Raw genomic sequence first — 24,033 nt, 5'->3', positions numbered from 1 at the left:
ATATTTTATTTCAATGTGTAGGATGATCACATAAATAACACAAAAATCCTGGAAATAATGTTGCATGCTCAAAAATCACTGCTAATATGGCCCAAAATTATTTTTGACTAGTCACAGAAAGACATTTTTAGCATATCTTTGGCATCTGGTCAGTTGAAGGAATGTTTCCAAAAGAGCATCAACATATGCACTCAACTATACTGAAGCTCTAGTGAGCAGGAAAGCCACTCTATTTGGTCATTCTATTCTTCAAAAATCAAGTTGTCTAGTCTAGCAAAGTGAGAGTAGATGCTATCACTCATTCAACAATTCTTATTTCTTCACTTATGGCACTAAAACCATTGCTAAATGCATAACATTCTTGCATTAATGATGAAGTGGATGTGGCTCCAGATTCTATCCCAATGGGTATAAGCTTTTTATCTAAATGTAAGGTGAAGTGGAACTCTTCTGTGTGCTGAATACTGCTACACACATTGTAATTCATTTGATGCATTCTTGGCACTACTGCAAGCGAGCTTTATATGTGCCTTACTATGAGTGGAATGAAGTTCACTGTACATGAGTAGTCTGTTTCTAACCACCTGTACATGAAAAGTTGTAAACATCTGATTCAGTCTCAGAGCAAATACCCTACAACTTTGGCATTTGGCAAGCCAAAATTGAAAAATAATGGTCATATACTATGTTGTGAATGACAGTCTGTATGTCTAGGTTTTGAATAACAGTACTATTAACTTTGAGTTTTTGCTAATGACACTTGGAAACACTTCCTGCTCAGAGTTACAGTCTTACATAAAATACTGAGTGAACTGTATAGCATTATCCAAAGTGTAGACAAAATATAATTCAAAACTTCAAGAAACTACCAATTCAAAGTAAATAACAGTGTAGGCAAGAAAAATGATTTCCCTCACTTAGAAGTTCACTTTAAAAATATAACCAAAATAAGAATGCACAACAATGTTATACAGAATAGAGATCAACGAATGAACAATGATTTGCATTTTATATCATGTGGCTGTACCATTAGATATCCAACTTTCATAAGAATGAACACAAAAGGGTGATGTACATTATTTTCAAGTGGTGTTGCCTCGTCTTAATCATAATATGACAAGTGTATAAAAGACAGCAATGGTGTAGATTTCAGTTTTAACATAACATGCTTTCTTACCTGGTGTATTCATCTTTGAAGAGTTGATATATATATTCTTTCAATGGTTTAATCACCAGCTCATGAAGAGTTTCTTCTATGATTAAATCAATATTCAAAAACTTGTTTGCTTGTAACTGAGAAGAAATGAATAATGAATAAAAATTTGCATCTCAGTAATTCATTATCAATCAATTTTTTGTGTGAAATTTAATTAAAGGCTTAGCAATAAAATAACCTGTGGTGAAAAGATGTAAAAAAAAACAGAGGTAGTACTCTGGATATAAAAATGACTAGATAATAAACAATACATCCAGAAAGTAAAGTATTCACTTGTCAAAAATCATTTAAAAACATTTTAATCACAATGTTAAAAGAAAAAGAAAATTAATGTAAACTTCTATTTGGTACACACACACATATATATCATTGTTTAATCTGTCTGTAGTGATTCAACTATAAAATTCAATATTAATAAGGACATCTCTGTTGCAGGGATTCTTCTTATTATTGCAGGGATTATTCTTAGACACATGATCAGATATTACTTTTCCACATAATTCACTTATTCCTTGCATTCAATAAAAGATTTAAATTTTAAATTGTCATACTCTCTCTCTATAGCCAGTAATATTCAGTAATTATGTTACACTCACTACAATTATACAACCTTATCTAAAAAAGAAAATACAATTCACGTTAAATGTCACAATTTAGTGTAAAATTATTGAGCTTTTATTGTAACACTTAAAAGTCTGTATTACTTAAAACTTACTTTTATATTTTATCACATTTATAATCTAACTGCTAAGCTCACCAACCAAGTGCTGAAATTTTATTTACTAACAACTCATAAAATGTACAAATATATCTGAATACCCCTAAAAATAGTGAAATTAATATGTAGAAAAACATAACCAAATGTTCAAAAGTAACAACTCTGAAATGTCGTTTAATCCTTAAAAACAAATGAGCAGTAATCTCCCTAAATATTTTCTATTACAATCTATCCTTAGCAAATAAGTTGGCTGAATGACTTCAAAATAGTGAATTACTTTAGTACTATGATTACAAACATCAAACAAATTAAAATGAATTATGAGAAATAAACTAGAAGTAAATAAGACTGTTTTTAATCTTACATTTTCTAACACAACATACATTAATGAACATAGTAATGTATTTTACAATCTTAAGTAATTACAGTGGATTCTTCTTGTTACAGAATGAAAATTACTAATATGCTGGTTATTTTACTGCTGGAAGTTCCTACAAAGTTGAGAAATTTAAGTTCCTAGTATGTGTATATTCTGATACCAATTGTAGTTTTAGAATATTATTTAAATATGTCACTGGAATTGTGTGCTTAATGACTGAAATATTAAGGTAAGTAAAGATCTGTACCACATTGCTGCAACTGATTAAAAATTTAAACTGGAAAGTTGTATCAGGTAAACACAGAGATATTAATCCATAGCAAAACTAGTTTTACAGAAGTTGGTATATTAAGAAGTCTAATTTATTAATTGTTAAGTACAAAGCTACATAATATGCTACATGTGCTGTATCTGACATGAGCATCAAAACTGGATAATACACTGGTGAAAACTTAAAAAGCTAGTGACAGAAGTTTTAGTGAATAGCTATCAGTTATTAAACCACGAGGTGACAGTTTTGTATTGACATTTGATTACTGACTCAATACAAAAAACACTTCTCATGGAAAACTAAAAATGTGTTTGGAAGTGTGTGGTTAAATTCACCATAGCATAAATTCAGTCATAGCTTAAAGTTCAAATACTCTTAAAAAGTATATGAATTATATTGACTGTATGTTAAAACAAGCATTTAATCCTGTCATATGATATACAAGAAACAAATATTTCCTTACTTCCCATCCCAAGTAAATTGCTAAAACAATTTTATATCAAACTGATATTGCTAGATACATAGAATAAATAGAATGTTGTCCAACTAAAAACAAAAAACAAGAGACCAATCAGCTGCCTGTTCATATTCTTTATATGAATGACACCCCTTAAAACATCACTAAGATTCCAAAGTACATAAATTCCTTCATAATCTATGCCCAATCTACAGACTTCCCAGTCAGAAGCAGATAAGAGAAAACCTTAATATTTAAAATATATACATCCAACAGAAGGTCAAGAAAACTGCTCACACATCTGTAGTTTCTGACATGTTGATTATTGACTGTGAAAGAGCAATACAATTTTTGTAGCAACTGTTTCACAGTCAATCTTTTATACATTTAGCAGCATTTAAAGCCAGTTCAAAATAATGTTTCAAAATTGGTTTATGTTGTAACTTGCAGTGGTCAAGATTCATTTACCAGCATTTATGAATCTTGATTACTGTAAGTTACAACACAAACCAATTTTGAAACATTATTCTGAACTGGCTCCAAATGCACTTTCTGTAGTAACAACCAATGCTCAATTTATTATATTATCTCCATAAACTTTTGCAAGGTTTTAATGAATGTTAAAACTTCATCGTATATAGAAGATCAGAATTTTTAATCAGGTATTTTTTAAACTTACTGTATCTGTAAACTTACTAAGTTGATTTTTGTGTTAAGAATAAAAATAATAATTTTCATAGTACAGTTAATATTTTATTGTTGTAATCTCCATAACTCTTTAAATGTCAAAAATGTTTTTAGTAAAACTTTACAATTTTCCTACTATTTTGTCTAACTTAGCCCTAACTGTTACAAAATCAATCATGCTCAATAAACAGCAAAATGAAAGTTAAAAAAATATGAAATAAAACAAACTTTCTTTCTCAGAAAGTTAACAGTTAACCTTTCCACATCTGATTTCTGTAAATTTATGGTTTTATTTTATTTGGTATCCACTTCAGAACTAATCCTTCCACCAAAACACTAATTTGATTTAAAAGGTTAATTTTTCAACTAGGAGCAGAAAAACAGGATCACACAAATGAAACTGAGGCTGAAGATCTAATTACTACAACTAAATGAACTAGCTTTCTAATAAATCAATCTTGTGAAGAACTATCTACTCCTTCTATTGTTTATAAACAATTCAATAGTGCATGTCAGGTAAAAAAATAAAAATAAAGAAACTAACACAATGAGATAGGTTGGTATGGCATGTGGGTTTAAAATTATTATTGTAGTATATCAAAAAACTTAGAGACCAGAAATTTTTAATCTGATGTGGTACTCTATATAAGTGTGTAATTGGTGGGCATTCAGAAGGCCATGCGAGTGAATGAAAAACTGAAATTGGGCAATTCGGAGAACATACATCACATAAGACAAACAAGTGAAAACTGGGAATTTAAAGTTACTTTTGAAATGAAAATTTAGTTAATATAACACTTTGAATTACAAACTATATTTGATGCCACGTGTATATTTGTGCATTGATAAAAAAGGTGTTTATTTCAATTTTTAATACAGATCTGTAAAATGGAGTACCATGCACACACCGACCCTCCTAAAAATATAGAGATTAAAGCATAAATACTTCATTCCATTAACCCTTAAACAGCAGGAATGTTGTAGGTAGCAACTTACTGCAGACATTAAAAATTTGAATAAAATCAAAAAATAAAATCTAAAACAATCTTTAGCATTATTATGAATTTTGAATAAAATATGAAAGAAAATGACAAGAAAAGCAAAATAAAGACTTATTTATTACAAGTTCAAATGTTTTTTAGAGTATGAAACTCATAACATTCTCCAATAGACAGTACTACTTACATCCTTTACATTAAGTAGTCACCATGTTTCACTTTTCTTGTTGTATGCATACATGCATGCATAACATTGTCTTTCTCCCCTTTTTCTAGCTCCTGAGGATGGAATGCTTTCTAAAAATGCCATGAAAATGCTTTTTTCCAACAAGTCTATCACAAACAGTAAAGCTACATCTTCCTGGAAAATGTCTTGTCACCCTTCCATATCTTTCCAATAACTGGTAAATTACATTGTAACTAAATTGCCTTACTGATGGTTTCTTGCCAGTTTTTACTAGATATATGTTATAAAAATTCAAAATTCAGATATTAATTAGATGAAACAAAAAAGAGCTTGTATCACTTCACATATTTACTACGGCAATCAATTTATCCAATTTGCATGTCACTTTTGTCAACTTACCTCATGTTGACAATATAACCTCAAACCATATCAGGTTTGGTTATTGAAATAGAAGCCCTTACAACCTGAACGCTTTCAAAAGGTGGACCTTTCTTCCTCAGGGGCAATCTGGGAATCTTTGTTTATTGGTTGTTTAGTTTTGTAATCATCCTTTGCACTGTATTTAAACTTTACCTTTATGTACTGTACTAAGCAAAGTAACAGGACGTTCATCTTTCCATTGAAGTGCTAAAATATTCCCTTTGCTTCTTGGTCTCAACATTTCTCTTCTTCAGAAGTGCAGCTTTACACGTTCTTTCAATTAGTTCTAGTTGAACATCCAGTCTTATTTTCAAAGAGAAGTTGCATAATCCCAGACTCAAAATAATTACCAGTATACAATATGACTTTTTTTTTAAGGTAGTCTTTCATCAACTACATAACAATTGATCCTGAAAATCCTAATCAGAGATCTTTGGGGACATCTACATCCCTTGCAGAATAGGTAACCATATATTACAATTCTTGTCTCACAATCACATAATACAAAGTTCTTTAGTCCAAATTTAAGGCACTTCCTTGGAATGTATTGCTTGAAAACAATGTTACCCTTAAAAAGAATCAGAAATTCATCAATAACTACTTTTTGAAATGGAGAAAAAGATTCCTTAGCTTTATTCTTCACTATTGTAAATATTTCTCGAACTTTCCATACACAATCTTTGGATTTCGTTCTTCATTATTTGCAAAGAACAAATATCTAAAAATCTCCCTGAATCAATCTTAAGTAACATATTTTGGAAAAACTGAATTTCCTATAAGGTGATCTTTCTTCCAATAATCAGCCAACACATGCTTTTTTACATGTAGCATAAGCATCACCAGGGCAAAAAAGTTTACATTTTCTCAGTAATCATATTTTCCCATTTATGACCCCATGAAATAGGGGGAAGCGTACTTTCACTTTCTTTGAAATTCAAAATATCTGTTTGTTTCTCACACAGTATGACTCATTACACTGGTCAAATATAGCAATAAAAAATTCATATTCTTTAGTTTCAACTATGAGCCTAATTTTACCTATGAGTCCAGTGTTTCTACCATCAAAAAAATGAATAAATAAATCAAAATCATGACACCTTACCCAATGGATGACATCTTAACTAATGGAATCTAATTTACTTATGGATTCTGATTCACTATCTAAATCACGTTCAGAGCTTGAAACAATTGATTATGAAAAATATGAAAAGTTTTCTTCATTGGAATAATTATTGCATGCTAATACTTTACTTGAATCTTTTGATAAAAAACGTTTTCACTTCACTCCCTTAGCTGATACACCCATCCTTTTCTGTTCCATGACTTACACTGAGAAAATGACTCAGGCGCAACACTAAGTGGGAATGGTCACTACAGCATGAAGGGATTGTAAACTATTGTTTTTAGCCTATGTCATCAATTGATGATGGCTGCCATTTAAGGGTTAATATTCAATGAACCCTGTGTAACATATGTTGGAGCTTGTTTTTAAAGCTGCATGCATTTCATGGTCAGGTACTGTAAAAGAAGTTTCCAACTTCTGTATTAGGAAGATCAGTACTGATATCCTGAACAAAAATATGCCCTGGATATGAAACTTAAAATTCCCCCCAATTTCTTCAGCCTATGATACAATCTACTGAAACATATACAGTTATGTTGTTTAATAAAAACTGCTCAGCATACAATATTATATACATGCACAAAGAAACAACAAAACATGTCTTTTTCAACAAATCTCAAAAGAAACAGATGAAATGTAACATCCAAGAGAAAAATAAGAATGATGAGGAATTTGATTCAGCATACAACTTCATTGTGGCCATGGCCATTTTTAAAGAAAGAAGGAGTTATTTTAATGCAAGTCATGTGAAATGAATCACACTATGGAATCTAAACAATTTGCTCACAGTTAATAAAGAGAAAAGGCATTTGCACTCATCACCTCTAGCATTTGACATACAGACCAACCTCATAACACTACATAACCACACAACTACAACTCTTAATTTATTAAAAATATTTTGATAAAATTAGGCAAACTATGAATGAACTTTACAATCTATTGTACATAAAATATCAGATTTTGAAATTAAGTACTTTTACCAAAGATTGGTCTGCAAATTGACAAAGCCTTTAGTAAGTTGGAGAGCAATGTGATTTTCATATTACGATAGGGTACTTCTTCAACCTGAAACATTTCAAATTTCACTTGTGTAACTGCTGAAACCTCATAAAAAAATATTTAAAAATTTTCAGTACACATTTATATTTTATCTGTCACTTTCACACATGAACACTAAGTGCATCTGCCTTCACCAATTTGATCAACCTTGTAACCAGCAATTAACAGAAAAACACGAAATAAACTAATAGAATTTTTATTTAGTTTCATTTCTTTACAGTTACACACGTGGATCCTCTCAGAGTATGCACCTAGCTACTTGGACAATTTGCATTACCAAAAAATGCTCATGCTGTTTAAGTACTGAATGAGTAGTTGTTTAGGTTTTCTAATCTGAGTCAATAAGTTTTAATTTTGACATTTTAGTTACCTTTACAGTAAATAAATGAAAAACAGATAAAAATGAGGAATTTAGTATTTACCTCTGAATTAATCATCTTTCTTTATACTCATAAAAGTCTATATGAAACTGGACTTACATCTTAGAAATAATAGTATTATCATTTTTTTTTTTAAAATTATAATATGCAATTAAAAATAAAAATAACACAAAATAGAATGTATTAGAGCTAAGAAATAATTTGTATAATTGATCAGGCAGAGTTCCAATCTGGCAAACAAAGATATAACAAGGACAAAATGTTAATTCCACCCACTAAAGGAACCACTGCATTCAGTAAATTGAAATAAACTGTTTTTATTGGTTACAAATAATGGTTTTAAAGAAAAATGTAAAAGAGCCGTTAAAAAGAAATCAAACCCCTCATCATTCCCATCTGTCATATCCTGTTTCCCTCATCATTCCCATCTGTCATATCCTGTTTTTCAGAAACTGTCAATAGTTCTCTGATGTTCAATACTATATTATTTATAATGAACAGAAAGACAAGGTTTCACTCTATCAAATAACATTACATTAAACTACTTTCCATACAGAGAACTGTCTATTTTGTTTCTAGTTCAATCTTTATTCCTATGGGAAATATGTCAACAAGCTTAGTTAAATTAACAGCTCTTGTTGCATAGTTAAAAAGCCAGAAAAAATGTAATAGCTATACAACATTGTCTGTTTTTTTACGATATTATTCTGTGTCCTCAGAAACATTTAATCCTATAAAAAATCATTTAATGTTCTAGTACCATTAGTATAAAAAGAGAATACCCATCAAATATTATATTTCTTGATTTTAATGTATATTCTCTTGTTATCACTTATAATACTAATAACTAAAGTGCAAAAATTACAAATTTTCAGGTTAAATAAGGTAATATAAATAAAAATAATATAACATTTTCAAAAGATAAGTTCACAAGGAACTTGCATATAACCTGTGCATAATGTAATTCTCCACATAGGAACAAGAGTTCCAAGTTCACCAACCCCTTTACAAGTTTTATGCCAAGAATTATAGTTCAAAGACACAAAACAACTTAATGAAAATTAAGTTCATACAAATGCATACTGTTAACAATTTATAAATGTAGTTTCATATAATAATCTGAAATCACTTTAGAAAGATAATTATTTCAATTTTTTTGTAGTGGTTACAAGGTTAGTCAAATTAACCAACCTTCTGTAAAGTTAAAAAAAAACACATTAAATATAGAGTACTGCAAGAAGAAAAAAAAACTTTTGAAATTTATTCAGGAGGTTTTATAGATTACACAAATTAAATTTGATTTTTTAAATGAAGAAATGTATTTTTAATATTTTTAATTTTAACATGAAAATCACTTTGCCAATGAAGCACTCAACACTTCATTTCCATATATTCAGAGAAATTTTTAAAACACTCCATTAAAAATTTGGTGTTTTATTTACCTATGGTTTTTAATGATTACTGGAAGTTTGCAAAATTGTGAAAATACACAAAACATATTAAAAGTTATGGTATGGAAACTCAGGTCAAATGGCCCGAGGTGTAGTGAAAGAGTTAATAATCATTTGATCAAATTTTAAATGCAACTCTAAGCAAGTAAGATATGCATAACTTTGATCCCCTCATAACCTAAGAAAAATAAGTCTAAAAATGTTATGCAAGTGACTTTTGAGGGCTTTTAAAAGATAAATTACTATAACATTACATTAAAAACTAATCTGCCATAAAATCATAACTTGTTTTAATGACTGTGCAAATGTGTCAAAATATGCAACATTACACAAAAATTCCTAACAAAGAAAAAATTATACCAGCAAAGAATCTAAAAGCCTAAAATATGTATGTACATTAAGTTTTTTCTTTCAGTTAAATGCAAATTATTTACTATATTTTATACTTTATTACCTTAAAATTAATTAAAACACATTTTACTCTATTAAATATTTTCCTCATTCTCCTTTTCAATAACATTTTATCACTATTTAAAGTGATTATTTATAAATCATTTTATTCTCATACTTCCTGTAAAATCTACACAAAACACTTTAATGTATGTAAATACAGTGATAATCTAGAACATAATAGAGACAAAAACAAATTGTTTTTCAGAATAATATGTAGATGTGTATTACTACAAAATTGTTTTCTTGATGATCTTCATAAACTGCACATCAGAGATTAAAACTTATAATAATTTCAATAAATGCTTTACTTACAACTGGTCCCTGCTACAGAAGCATTACAAATGACTCTAATTTACAGACAACACCCAATTGAGCCTAGCGAGATATTTCAATTATGGTAAAAAATATCATTAACAATGAGATTACCCAACAGATGAAACAATAAATTCCAATCCTTATAAGCAAATATGCATTATTAAGATTATTTGAATTTCATATAAGTAAACAGATGTCCCCACAACTGTAAAAATGTTAAGAAATAACAACTCTGCCATGGCCTGGCCAATCACCACACATGAACTCAATTGGTCACAGACTATCCTTGGCTGCTCCCTTGAAACATCCCACATTGCCAGAATCTGCTGAAACCAAACAGATCAGGATTGCTGATCTCATTTACAGAACACAAACATACTGCTGCCACATTTTAGTCAAAGGTCTGCATTATGAAATATGAGCCACAAACATTTTGCCAGTGTTGTGTATGGTTTCAAATTAAACTGATATTATTTCATATTTAAATATATTTACTTATGCCAATTATTTATATTTAATTAACTATGTTTATTATTTGGTTGATGGTTTGTTCTGTTTCATGTAGGTAACTTGCAATGATAAGAAGTTAACATTAATTATGCATTCAGCCTGAGTTCTTAAAATATTCACTGAAAGCTTAACCACAAAGATAGCCTTAAATCACAATTTCAAAGTTATGAAATGTTTACCTTGCCTTGTTCTTGCTTTATTAACTCAGAAAACTTTCCTTCCCCATTTTTCACTAAAAAGTTACTCAAACCACTCATGAACTGTCTAATCTGTATATTTAAAAAAAATAAAATTAAAAATGTATATCCAATGAAAACTGAAAATGAATATAAAAAGTTACTCAAACCACTCATGAACTGTCTAATCTGTATATTTGAAAAAAAAAAAATTAAAAATGTATATCCAATGAAAACTGAAAATGAATAAAACACTTTAATATTAATAACCAGTATAAAAGTCTATCAAAAATGAGAGGGAACCCTTGTTGAATGATTAACAAAAATTACAGAATTCAACTGAAATGAATTTGTCTGCACCTACAAAATACACTCTGTCTTTAATTATCTGATCAGTGTGGAATGTTTATTTTAATTGCCACATTTGTAGTAAAAACTATGCAGAAAGATGAAATGTTATCATGAACAAAAGTGTGTGTGCATTCTCTAAGAGACTTAATTAATTACCACTCAAGCCTTTTCATTGTATTATAGGTCAAAGGAAACACAGTGCAGACATTCCAAAACAAAATGTGTGTGTGTTAAAATACCACTTGAAACTTTTTAAACACTGATCCTATAATGTCAGTAATAGTAGATCTATCTGTAGTCTGATTTAAGCATTAGGCCTAATACATAAATGTAACTTAAAGCTTAGCTGAAGCATGATTTAAAAAAAAAATTATTTTGCTTTTATGATTTAAAAAAAAATTTTGCTTTTGGCTATTACTCAATTTCATAATTTTTTTAATTAAATTATTTTGCTGTTACATTGAAGTTACCAAAAATCAAAAAACAAACCTCTCCAACAAATCACCACGAATATTGGGCATTAAACATAATTTCCACAGTTAGCTGGAGAACAATTAAGTGACAGTTCTATTGTTAGGCTAGAACGTGTATTGTTGAGCATTACTAATCAATAAAATAAAGTGAAAACATTCTTAAAGTGACCAAGGGAATAATCTTTTGTAGTCAGTAATGGCTTTTGAACACCATATTGCACTTAAGTTTTTTAACATAGTCCAAATAATATCAGTAATTCATTTCCACACAACTGTTGCTGCTGAAATAATCATAAGATATTAGAAATTTTTAGCTATTCACAAGTCAGATAAATAAACCACGTTGCTGTGAAAATTGTACCATTAATCAACATCCTGTAATATTTACATATTAAAGTAAGAGAACTGTCAATAGGACCAGAATATATAGATAAAATAAATACTTCAGAAATTTATACAGGATGATTATTTTAGTAATTAATGTTTCAGTCCAATAAGACATCATATTCTGTAGAATTATTAAAACATCCACATTCATTGCTTTTCTAGAATGAAATTTAGCTCATCATATTAAAATAATCATATTGGTTAACTGTATGAATATACACAATACATACAATCTTACATTATCTGATATAAAGGTTCTTACAAGTCTTAGGTTATCTACAGGATTTACTTGTCGGCTTTCCCTTGTACATTCTATGAAGCTAACAATCTGCTTGGCAAAGAGTGTGCTCTTGTCATTAGCTAGCCTGCACATAAATAACAAAATAAATATACCCTCTACAACAATATACTTATAGTAACTACAGTGTATGTAGTTACTATACACAATTAACTCATTCTAAGTCTTTGGAAACAGTCAAATATAAAAGATTTAATTTTGTAAAAGTGTTAGACAATTATTTATACATATTAAAATACAACATAGTAAGAACTACAATTAGACTGGAAATTATTTCCAGCTCACAGCATACAAAATATTAAGAATATGACTGCATTTTGTTGGAATAATTTAATACAATATATATTGAGGGAATTAAATATTAAAAGCAAGATTTCAATGTCAGTAAACTTACTTTTATAATTTCTACAAAATCTAAAATACTAGTTTTTAAGACAGAGACAAAAGTGTACACTTGAAAACAAATTGAGGTGGATAGATAGTTAGATGGATAAATTTAGTTCTGTTCAAATTTCTACAAAAAAATTTGACACTGGGTGCTATTGTAAAAATTTGAACAGAACTAAATTTATCCATCTAACTATCTATCCACCTCAATTTGTTTTCAACACTGTGCTTGTTGTTAAAACTGTTTTAGTCCAGCAAACAGAAATAACAGTGAGAATACTAGTGAGACAAAGTACAATCTACCTGCCATTATAGGCATTTTTTTAAACAAAAGTATATTTGAACAGTTGAAATGTTATGTTTGTTTCATCAGATTTGTATTTATAGAAATACTGTTGATGATAAAAACTAAATCAAACAGTTGGACAAGAAAAAATTTACCTTCTTACACCTTAACTAACCAACTTTATATACCATTGGGTACAGATGAAGCCAACATACTGATTCACATTCAGTAATTATGCTTAGCTCTGAATCAAAAACATTTCTTCACTAATGCCAATTCATTCCTTGCATCATATAAAAAGGTAACAAAATAACTTGATATGGTTAGTAAACTATCTAGTATTCAAAATGACAAGAGATTCAACTTAATAAACCATAAAAGATATTAACAATGTTAGTAACATTGTTATACCACTTGACATTGTATGTTTTAGAGAAATATACAGTTGTTTCCAAGCATGTTAATTTCTGAGGACTGTACATAAGTTCTTTTGCAAGTACTTTAGTGTAAAAGAAAGACCAAGTATTCTTCACAGTACCTGAAAATGTAATTTCTGATAACTTCACCTTGTGGTGTATGGATGTTTTGTAGAGCAGTTGTTATGTGGCCTGCTATGAAAGAAGCAAAGAAAGATTCTGTATAAGCTACAAAAATCAATTTCTATAATGGAAAGTATTCTATAAAGACAGCAATCAACAACATGAGATACACCAATTAAAATATACAAGATCAGTACACAAGCTTTTAACATTTTATATGTCCATTTTCTTACTAGCTTTAGTAAAACCTAGATTGTCAGTGGAAGGATATTATTAAAACTTTACAAAGAAAAAACAACAGATAAACACAAAATATCATAAAGCAAACCATGCACACATTTACCTTGCCAAAAACTATTGAAGAAAAAATTTTGTAGCATTAATATTATGTCTGTAGAATAAACATAGGGTCATTCCATGTCAAATCATCCAGGGAACTGCAGATGATCCCCACAGAATGCCTCGAAAACATTCACATGTGTTCATCTACCCATATAATGAAAAATTGCCAAAGATTACATCAATATCTCTAATAGTCTCTGATTTACAGCCTTGTAAAATTAAGTTCATTTGTTTTTATTTTTGGCAAATTCATTTTCAGGCAACTTTGGCTGCTTAAAGCTCCAAGAGTAACAGTAGTAGAAGGCCGAAATTTGCTACACTGACTGAATTAATCTCACAGAATTCAAAAATGGTCTAAAACCAAGTTTATATCTCTTAGGATTTGCATAGTGAGGCAGTAATATCACATGAAAACCCAAAATTGTAAGAAACATTGATTTATGTAATAAGCCACAGCTCTAAGACTAAATATGATACAAAGCTGATTTTTTTTCTCAAATTTCCTATAACATATCAGTTGATAAATCAACAATTGTTGTAATTAAAAGTCTGTTGGATCTCCTGTAAAAAAATTTAGCTGCAAGCAACTTTTCATGATTTAGCTAAAAATAGCCCTACTTCAGGCCACAGTTTGACTATGTCACCAGTTATTCAGCCTTTTCAGATTTTTACCATGTATTCTGACATCTCTGAATATGATCTACAAAAAAAAAAAAAAAAATCAGGATGGTGTTCAACCTACTTTTTGAATTATAATTTTTTAAAATATCCTCTAAAATATCCAAATATTCAGGAATTAAAATATTTTTTATAAATAATATACAGATAGTACTCATATGTACAGTAATGTTGGCTAAAAGCTTTAATAATACCTTGTGGTACAACAGGGAAAAAGTGTGTTTGAACATTTAACACTTCATTGATATTTTGAAATAAAAGCTCCATATGATAAGGTTAACATTTTTCCCAATTTCAAAATGCATTTATAATAGATATCTCTATGCATCTGACTAAGAGATACGCATTTCACAAGTCTCGAGGCAACTTCCACCCAGTTTTACTTTTTAACAAGAATTGCACTGGAGCAAAATCCCTCCAGTAAGAAGACAACACAACCTCTATACATAGTAAATTCTCCTATGCACTTCCATTTGTGATAATTTCATTCTTTGATGTGGTAAGAACAAAATGTGCACCAGAAGATAGTAGGAACACATATTACCTAGATGAGCTCCTTTAAGAAAGCATCTGTAGAGAAGCCAGAGTTTAACACCAGATGGCAGGAGTTCCAAAAGGACACATTTGTGGGATACCACGGTTTGCTCTTTACTCACAAAATATTGGCGGGGTACACAAACCCCATATTTTGCAGGTACAGGTACAATGAGAATATGACAATTTGAGTAATTTCACACAAGTGGTCAGATAGCCAATGTACACTTTGTAGTTGCCCATACCTTATGTGCTGACCTCAACTCTACTGAACATGCAAACTTCAGAAAGAGGAAACTTTAGTTATGTAGTATATTATAGTAGACTGTATACTCACCCCAATTGTACTGAACAGACTATGGCTCCAGGTGGAAATAATAATAGTTATGAATCATAGTGTCTATATTGTGTGCTCATCTCGACTAAACTGAACAAATGTTGGCACAGGAAAAGTTGATTAGTTGGTTTCGTGTTTTATGAGACAAAGCAACTAGGCTACCTGTGCCAAACCTCTGGCAAAAAGTTTAAATTAAAGTAAGTTTAGTAAAATTCATAAAAGGAAATTAAGATAAAACAAAACAAAGTTAGAAAAAAACAAATATCATTAAAACCAATGTTTACATCTTGTCTACAGTGGTAAGAGACAAACTACAGTAATACAAGTTGTAAAAGACTTTTTGTAGCATAACTGTAATTATTATAACTCGCCAGGAAGACAAACAGGTAAATTCAAACCCCACCATTAGTCACCTGATGTTGGCCTTTCCATTCCTGGTTTTAAGTCATTTGATGTTACAGCCATTTAGTAATTTCAAGTAGAACTAGACGGACTGTGATTCTTAAAAGGGAATCACATTAAAAAAGGTCTAATGTATAAATTAAAAATCATAAATAGTATTAAAAAAATTAATGGGTTTCAACAAACTAAAAACATTTCCAAGGTGAACAGTGTCACAATCACCAATAACACTGTCTTACATTATGGATAAATCTTGGGACAGAACATGTTAAATATGGTGCCATCATTGAGTCGTAACGATGGCAAGAAAATAAAATGTGGCTTATAGTGATTTGAGTGTTACATAGACTACACACTGGTGCATCAGTCCCAGAAAAAAAAAAATGAAGAGCTAAAAACTGTGATCGATGCGTAATCTAGTCAGAACAACTTCCTCTTTCCGATCTTTAAGGTAACAAGACACCCAAATTCCAATAGACAGTTTTATGTCTATCAAAGTCAAATGCCAACTGGCATGGAGGCAAGCTTTGAATACAAGACCATGGTCCATGTACAGAACAAGCACAAAGTGATAGTGCCAGAGCAGATAGATTTAACTGCAGTGTAAGCGAGCTCATTTCTGCAAATACTAACATGGCCAGGTATCCAGAAAAACTAGATAGAAATAGATGTTAAAGAGAAATGAGCCAGTCAGTTTTGAACATCAGCGAGAATAGGGTGTGAACCAACATGAAGCGATTCCAGGGCCAGAAGAAAAATAAGCGACTCAGTATAAATAGTGCAGCTGGAGTACTGATTAGCTTTTATGTAATCCAGAGCAAAAGAAATGGTGCACAGTTCAACAGTGAACACAGAAGCTGTAGTGGGAATTCTGTGCTCAACCACCAAACCACAACAACCCATGGCAGAGTCCACACAGTTACCTGATTTCAAACCATCTGGATGAATAGAAATGGAAGGATGGTTCAAAAGATATTCAGCAACTAACAGACAGTGTTTCCAATCGGGAGTGTCTCCTTTTCTTAGATGACTTAAAGAAAAGGTCACATTTGGGGACTGTAAGAAGCCATGGTGGGATGGGCCAACTAGTGTATACAGCTGTGTATATCAGTTACCGCTGTCACACAGTCATCTACTGATGGCTTACAGACAATGGCAGGATCGCTGTTCTCTGTGAGAGCATTGAATGAAGGCCAGTTTGCTTGATGCAGCTTCCACCGAGGCATGTGGGTTGGGTGGCATCGACCACAGCCAGTCACTCTCAAAATTATAAGAAAATTATCATTGCCTCGTGGATTATTGTCAACCCTCCATGAAAAGTTGGAGAATAGTGAAGATGAGCAAACTGAGAGATCAATAGCAGTAAAGGACTAACTAGGTGCATGAAAATAAGTATAAGGACTGCTACTGAAAAGAGAAAGGTTGTGATCAGAGAGCATATGCTCTATGGAGTGACCCCTCCCACCAATATCAGCACTTCCCCAGTGGGGATGATGTCCATTAAAACCCTCAAGATTAAAAAGGAAGACAGCAACTACTTAATGAGAGCATCAAGGTCTGATTGATCATTGATCTCTCCAGGCAACATGTAGAGAGAACAAACAGTTATGGTACGACCCAAGGAAACATGGATGGTTTCTGCCTCCAAGGGTTTGTCAAGTGGCAGACAGGGTGGGCATGTGCTGATCAACCAACAGTGTCACCCCTCCATGTACCTGTCCATCACACAGCCTGTCATTTTTGTAGAAAGAAAACAGCTGAAAGGTGACTGTATCAGCAGGTTTCAAAAATGTTTCATGTAAGGAATGACATACAGGATGGTAGGAAGCAATCAATGTTTTGATGTTATCCAAATTAGAACGTAAACCTTGGCAGTTCCATTGTATCAAGGTGACCATTTTTATTTATGTGTAGGCAAACTGGGTGGAGAACTCTTTTGTTTACGACGATGTCTTTTTTTCTTTACTGTCTTTATTCAAGGGAGGTCTATTGACCACCATGGATCCTGCTCTGGGTTGATTGGGCAGGTCTTAGCCGTTGGAAGAGTATTCAAGTGACTGAAAATGTGAACAAATGATCATTTTGCATCTTGGGGTGGGCGAAGAAGATGTACCTGAGGAAATGCCCACACCCAGAACCAAAGGAAGTGGACCTTTGGATCTGCTGGAATGTATGTTAGGGACAGAAATAGGTGTTGAAGTTTATTCATCAACGTTTATAACCATGGAGGTCAAAAGACTTTTCACTTGATATGAGAATGATTTATTTCGAGGCACAGAGAGATCCATCTGCACACCCACTGTAGTAGTGGAACGAAGTGCAGCAACATACTTACAAGATGAAGTGGTGGACAGCAACTTTATAGCCTCAGGGTAAGTAATGTTTTAAATCATTTTCAAACAATGCACCTCTTGAGAGTCCATTCCACACTTATAAGTATCATGGTCCTTGCCACTGCAACAAGCACACGTCAAGGAACCTCGACATGATATCTTCAAGTGACCGAACCACTGACACTGGAAACATCTGAGAGGATTTGGAATGTATGGCCGTACCCTGCAATTAAGATAACCTGCCTTGGTGGTGGCAGGTGGAAGTGGTGGTGTAATTGTCAGAATGAGGATATTGGTCGGAATCACAATTCCATCTTTGCGAGTGGAGATACGCCTCACTGCAGAAACTCACCGGGTGGAGAAACCAGCGAGAATATCAAACTCTGGGATGTTCTTCAAATCCCTCCCAACAATAACTCCTCGTAATGAATTCAAAGTAGCATGAGATGTAACCTCAATAGGTATATCCTCAATTGCCTTTGAATACAAGAGGCATTCACTGTGTTGAGATGTGGATGTTTACACCAATATATCACGAGATCTAAGCTTCTTTTCTGACTTTGGAGAACCAGCAAGTCCATCTAGTCCCTTCTGAATGAAAAAGGGAGACATTTGCCCTAAAGGTTTGTCTGAAAGAGAATGTAGTATAAGAAAATGAGGTACAACAAATGTTACACATGTTGAAGATTGGTGCTCAAAATCTTCAAGACATAATCGTTTACCTATTGATTGTTTTTTTTTCATTATTTAAGTTTTTATTTGGAAAATCCTTATTAAAAAAAAGGAATATTTCAGTTCCCACTGACTCCACCCACCATGGAGCTCTATGAGGGAACACACTGCAATGGCAAACAAGGACACTGCAGTAACACCAGGGTTTCGTGAGCATTATACCCAAACACCACTATCAAATACAATGTCTACAACACCTGTTGAGAACATCCAACACTAATACTTGGTTGACCCTAGTCCAAGTGGACCAGCCGACTGGTCTACAGGAATTCAAGGCCAAAGTTGTGTGTTAGGGTTGGACCCCTCAACCACTAGGATCCTCTCCTCCCCTTCACAGGTCACCATGCACAGCAAACATGTGGGTGGATGTTTAGATCGCAGAGGAGGTAAACTGAAAGAACAAGACCTTCCCTGGGATGTCCCCTCACCACATAGAGTAATCCACACTGAGAGGGCACAGGAAAAGGTCAGAAGAGATATCTGTTAAGATTTTGAAATGTAACACACACACTCTGACACTCACACTTCTTTTGGTATTGTACTAAGACCAACCAGTGTGTATTCTCTTTAGTGGATAAGAACTGGTAAGCAGCAAGGATCACCTAAAGATGGGGGTGGGTATTTATGTTGAGGAAACCTAGAGAAATGTTTGGATCCTCCACTGAACCTCCAGCCAGAAAGATCTTTTACTGGATAAAGCACAGTGGGTGGCCAAGAAACACCATTTTTAAAAGCTAACAAATGTAAGGCAAAAAAATGGTCAGAAAACTTTTCTTGTGCTGGCCTTTTCCATGAAATTCCAAGAAACAAGTATGGTCTTGATTGGAAAACTGTTAATGTATACACCACAAGGATACCTCAAGTTGGTTTTGTAGAACATCTCAACTCATAGAAGACACAAGTAGAGTTAGGACAGATGGTACAAAATCTTTCCATTATCCTGGATTGAAGCAGATTGTGTGTAAGCATACTCTTGGAGGCAACATCAGCCACCTACCACAACCCTAATAAACATAGGGGGAACCAAAAAAGAAAACACACACACTCTTTTCATAGACAGTGGGTTATTGAAGACTGAGGACTTATGGAAACCAAAATCCTGTAAAAGATGAAACAGACAATGAATGTGAGAAGAGTCATCCATATACCTATCTGGAGGATCTTGTCTAATGGTTGGTGAAAAAAGGAAGAGAATGAGTTACGTGATGAATCAAATGTAGAGAAATGTGAAATAGCTATGAACATCTACATTCAGAAACAAAAATACCTATCAGAGGGTTTGGCAATTCTTGGGTAGGTACAGACAATTGCAAGGATCCCAACAGGAACAAGGCAACAATAAGGAAAACTAAACAACCCTAACATAACACAACAGTTGATAGAGGTCCAAATGATCTTACACCTGAGAAACAGCAGGTAGAGAGATAGGAAAGAAAGTTCAATTTCCAGCAGGTGAAGGAATGGGAACATTTAACAAATAGCAAGAAGTTTGAGCACGTGAATACTTGACTTTTAACATTTACATGCAGGACATGTCCTTATTCAGAGGTACGTCAATCAGAGGGGAGAACAGGTGAAGTGAGATATATGGTTTTGAAGTAATTAACCCTTAAAGGTAGCCATCATCAATTGATGATGCTACCTATAACATTCCTACTGTTTAAGGAATAATAGAATGCTATAACTAGTATTAGCACTGTTCAAATACCATAACAATTCCTTGAAAAAAGGTTCATGTACAAGAACAATGAAACTAAAAAAAACCTATTGGACCCATAAGGTCCATTGAATGAGGTGCATGTACACACATCATAAAGCAATAAAAGATTCAGGGAAACCATAGTCCCCCAGAACAAAATAACTTTTCATAAAGAATGAGAAGCACAAACCCCGCCAATTAGATAAGCCATATTTCACAGATGAAGAAAGGAAGGTTGAATCTACCAAAGACACAAGATGAAGAAAATGCCCAGATATATCAAATATTGTATAGGCAGATAAAAGACGTAAATTTCATGTCAAGCCTCCTCCAAGTCTCAGTAACCTCCTGTAAAAAAAAAGAAATAAATAAAATAATACCATTTTAGGATGGGCTAACAGAAGTCAATCATCCAACAAGGGAAAGCTAGCCCCATTAGAGCTCTCATGATAAAAATAAATACAAAAGGAGCTGATACTGTACCAAAGAGAATTACATCAAATTGGAAAATGCGAGTATAATGGCTGGAATGTAAAAACACCTGGAAAAACATCAAGAACAAGATGTTCAACACATGAACCATAGTCAAATGGATGCCAGGTGAAACAGACCACAGAATGGAACAGAGGGTGGAAAAAAGTAAATGGGAAGTGCAGCAATGCCAAGTGAGTAGAGAAATCACAGTGAAGAGAAAGGAACAACTGTCAGCAGAAAATGAGACCTACAGTTGAAGAAGAGGAAGAGACAACAACATGCAGTGTCAGAAACAAGACTATTAAAAAAAAACATGTCTGGCACACGTGAGAATGAGAAAAGGAGGAAAACCTGTAGCCTTAAATGGGAAGGTTAAGATGAGATTGACCCAAATGAGGAACAGAAGGAAAGGCAAAGTTGAAAAAATAGACAAGCTTGAGAAGATAAAGCTGACTGACAAAACAATGACAGTCCAAGCTTCCACAGAATACTGAACACCAACAATGACATACAGATGAAGAAAGTGACCCTGATGTGAAGACTATGTATACAAGTAGGAAGGATACAGTAGAAAGGAGTGCAATATGACCCAATCATTTATAACATCAGATGAATGAATTAGAAAGGGACAGAGTAGAAGAAGAATAACAGAATAAGGTGGTAATGGAAAGATAATGAACTTCTAAAAACAATTCTGATGCATGATTAAGTGCCTCAGATTAAAGTTATGGTGTAGAAAAAGAAATAAAGGAGAGTGGTGAGAAAAACAATGAAGATGTGAAATGAGGAACAACAGAATGAAACAAAACAAGGGGCCCAATTCCCAAAGTGGCCAAAAAAACATTAAAGAGAAGAACATAAGAAAGAAAAGGAAGAACATATACAAGTTAGGACAAAAAAGTCAAACTAGAAGGTGATGAGACATTAGGATGTAGTTGTTACAGAAAAAACATAGTATAATCCTAAAGAACCAAGCAAGGAAGACAGACAAGGTAAACCCAAAGAAATGGGATCATGAAGTAAAAGTGATAAATAGTAAAGGACAAAGGTTAAAGATAAAGAAAAGAACCTATCTGAGAATAAAATGCAGAAAGAAACACGAAGTTTAAGATTGTTCCTTGAAATGGTAAGACGCCATCCAAGGCAAACTAGGTTAAATTCATAGTAGAATAGATCATTCCTGACTGAGGAGAAAGATCTTTTGCTGGCAGGGTGGAAATAGGAAGCCCATTAAAGATGGGTTAATCCATAACATGTTGAACAATAGTTGCAATATCCCCAACAGTTAATGGGCATTCAGAAGCCATATTAGAAATAAGGCCTCTGCAAATAATATCAACAATAACACAAGACTAAGGAAAAGCCATTATCACTTGAATACTAATGGTAAGAAATGGTAAATTAAACAGTGTTAGACTAGAGCAAAGGCAGCTAGTCATCACCATCCACTGCCAATTCTTGGGCTACTCTTTTATCAATGAATAGTAAGATTGACTGTCACATTATAATGTTCCCAATGGCTGAAAGGGCAATCATGTTTGGTGTGATAGGGATTCAAACCCTCAACCCTCTGATTACAAGTTGAGTGCATTAATCACTTTGCCATTTTTTACAGTCTTTTTAAATGTAGTTAGACAAAAACTTCCAAAAATTCACAACCTAAAAATTAAAGTATGCACACACATTCTTTACTTGGTCAAGGTGAAATATTGTAATACACAAGTTACAAAATAAGTAAATACTGGAATTATTTTTTGGAATATACATTTAAAAACATACAGTAAAATTCAAATCAAAGTCAACATATACTTCCATTACATTTGTAACTTAAAAATAAAAAAGAACACAGTACCTATAGTGTGAACATTGTCATTTCCTGTCACATGGCCATCTGCTGGAATAGTTGGATAGTTCCATATCTGATCATCAGTACTTGAATCAGTTTCACTATTTACAGATGAGTGATGTGATTCATCACTACTTGTAAGTGTTTCAATCTTTAAACAGAAAACCAAAATCATTTAATTACAAATTCCTCTTTAAAAAAATTATTACACATTTATTTTACCTTTCAACTCAAAATAAGTTTTAATTTGTAGTGTAAGATTAATTTCATCTTTATTCATGTACACAAATATCTATTAAAGTTACTGTAACTAAACTTATCAACCCATGATAGTTTTAAAGAAATTCTAATTATGAAAACAGAAATTTTATCAATTCAAATTTAGAAAAGCTTAAGTTTTTGGTGGATAAATTTCCACATGAAAATGCTTGTTATTACTGGAATCATACATTATTAAAAAACAACAAAATTAAATCATTGTTAAATAATTTAATAACAAAATGTGAATATCTAGATTAAAAGGGCCTTATTACTACAGCACTGAATGGAGAACAGTATTTTGTAAATAGTCATTGTTCAACATGTATTATGACAGTTAAACTATAAATAATTGCAATTACATTTAAATCAGTTATAGTAAGAAATCAATTAAATTCAATACAATATATATTCACTCTGATAATCTCTACTCTTTCATCAACAAAACTTTGCCACTTTCAAAAATAATTATTTGTCTGTTTATCTGAATATTGTTTGAAGGTTTAAACAATAGGAAGCATTCAAGTTTTACAATAAAAATTATTTTAATATAGTATATCACTTAACTGATTTCGTAGCACTAAATTTCAAAAGAGCTTAAATCCATCAGTAATCATTTTGGGCCCAAGTGTTTTTGTTTTTTTTAACTAGTTTCTACTGGACATACAGGTAACTGTCCTCAAAATATGTATACATTTGTGTATTTTATTTTTGTAACAAAGTTAACTCTTTCCATGCATGGTCAATGGATTACACTGAATATGTAACCACCAAGTAATTGTGAGAATATCCATATTTATAACTCTTAATACAGTAAGTGTACTTTAGAACAGTTTGGCTAGCTTTCAGTAAACATTAAAAATCTATAAATTTA

General features: G+C 32.1%; 1 protein-coding gene across 4 annotated transcripts in view; it reads right to left on the bottom strand.

Moving 5' to 3' along the window:
- LOC143222867 (protein sprint-like) overlaps nucleotides 1–24,033 on the bottom strand; it is a 105,468-nt gene that overhangs the window by 32,752 nt on the left and 48,683 nt on the right. For 2 of the 4 annotated variants that reach the window (XM_076449975.1, XM_076449977.1), the window contains exons 8-12: nucleotides 22,908–23,052; nucleotides 13,524–13,596; nucleotides 12,277–12,379; nucleotides 10,807–10,896; nucleotides 1,178–1,293 (exon numbers count right to left, since the gene is read on the bottom strand). In XM_076449975.1, coding sequence (XP_076306090.1) covers nucleotides 1,178–1,293; nucleotides 10,807–10,896; nucleotides 12,277–12,379; nucleotides 13,524–13,596; nucleotides 22,908–23,052 — 527 coding nt within the window. The remainder of the gene's footprint in view (nucleotides 1–1,177; nucleotides 1,294–10,806; nucleotides 10,897–12,276; nucleotides 12,380–13,523; nucleotides 13,597–22,907; nucleotides 23,053–24,033) is intronic. The other 2 variants (XM_076449976.1, XM_076449978.1) reach the window with 2 other exon arrangements.

This window comes from Tachypleus tridentatus, chromosome 8 (genome assembly GCF_004210375.1).
Source record: "Tachypleus tridentatus isolate NWPU-2018 chromosome 8, ASM421037v1, whole genome shotgun sequence".
Lineage (NCBI taxonomy): Eukaryota > Metazoa > Arthropoda > Merostomata > Xiphosura > Limulidae > Tachypleus > Tachypleus tridentatus.
This window is presented reverse-complemented; position numbering and strand designations above follow the sequence as displayed.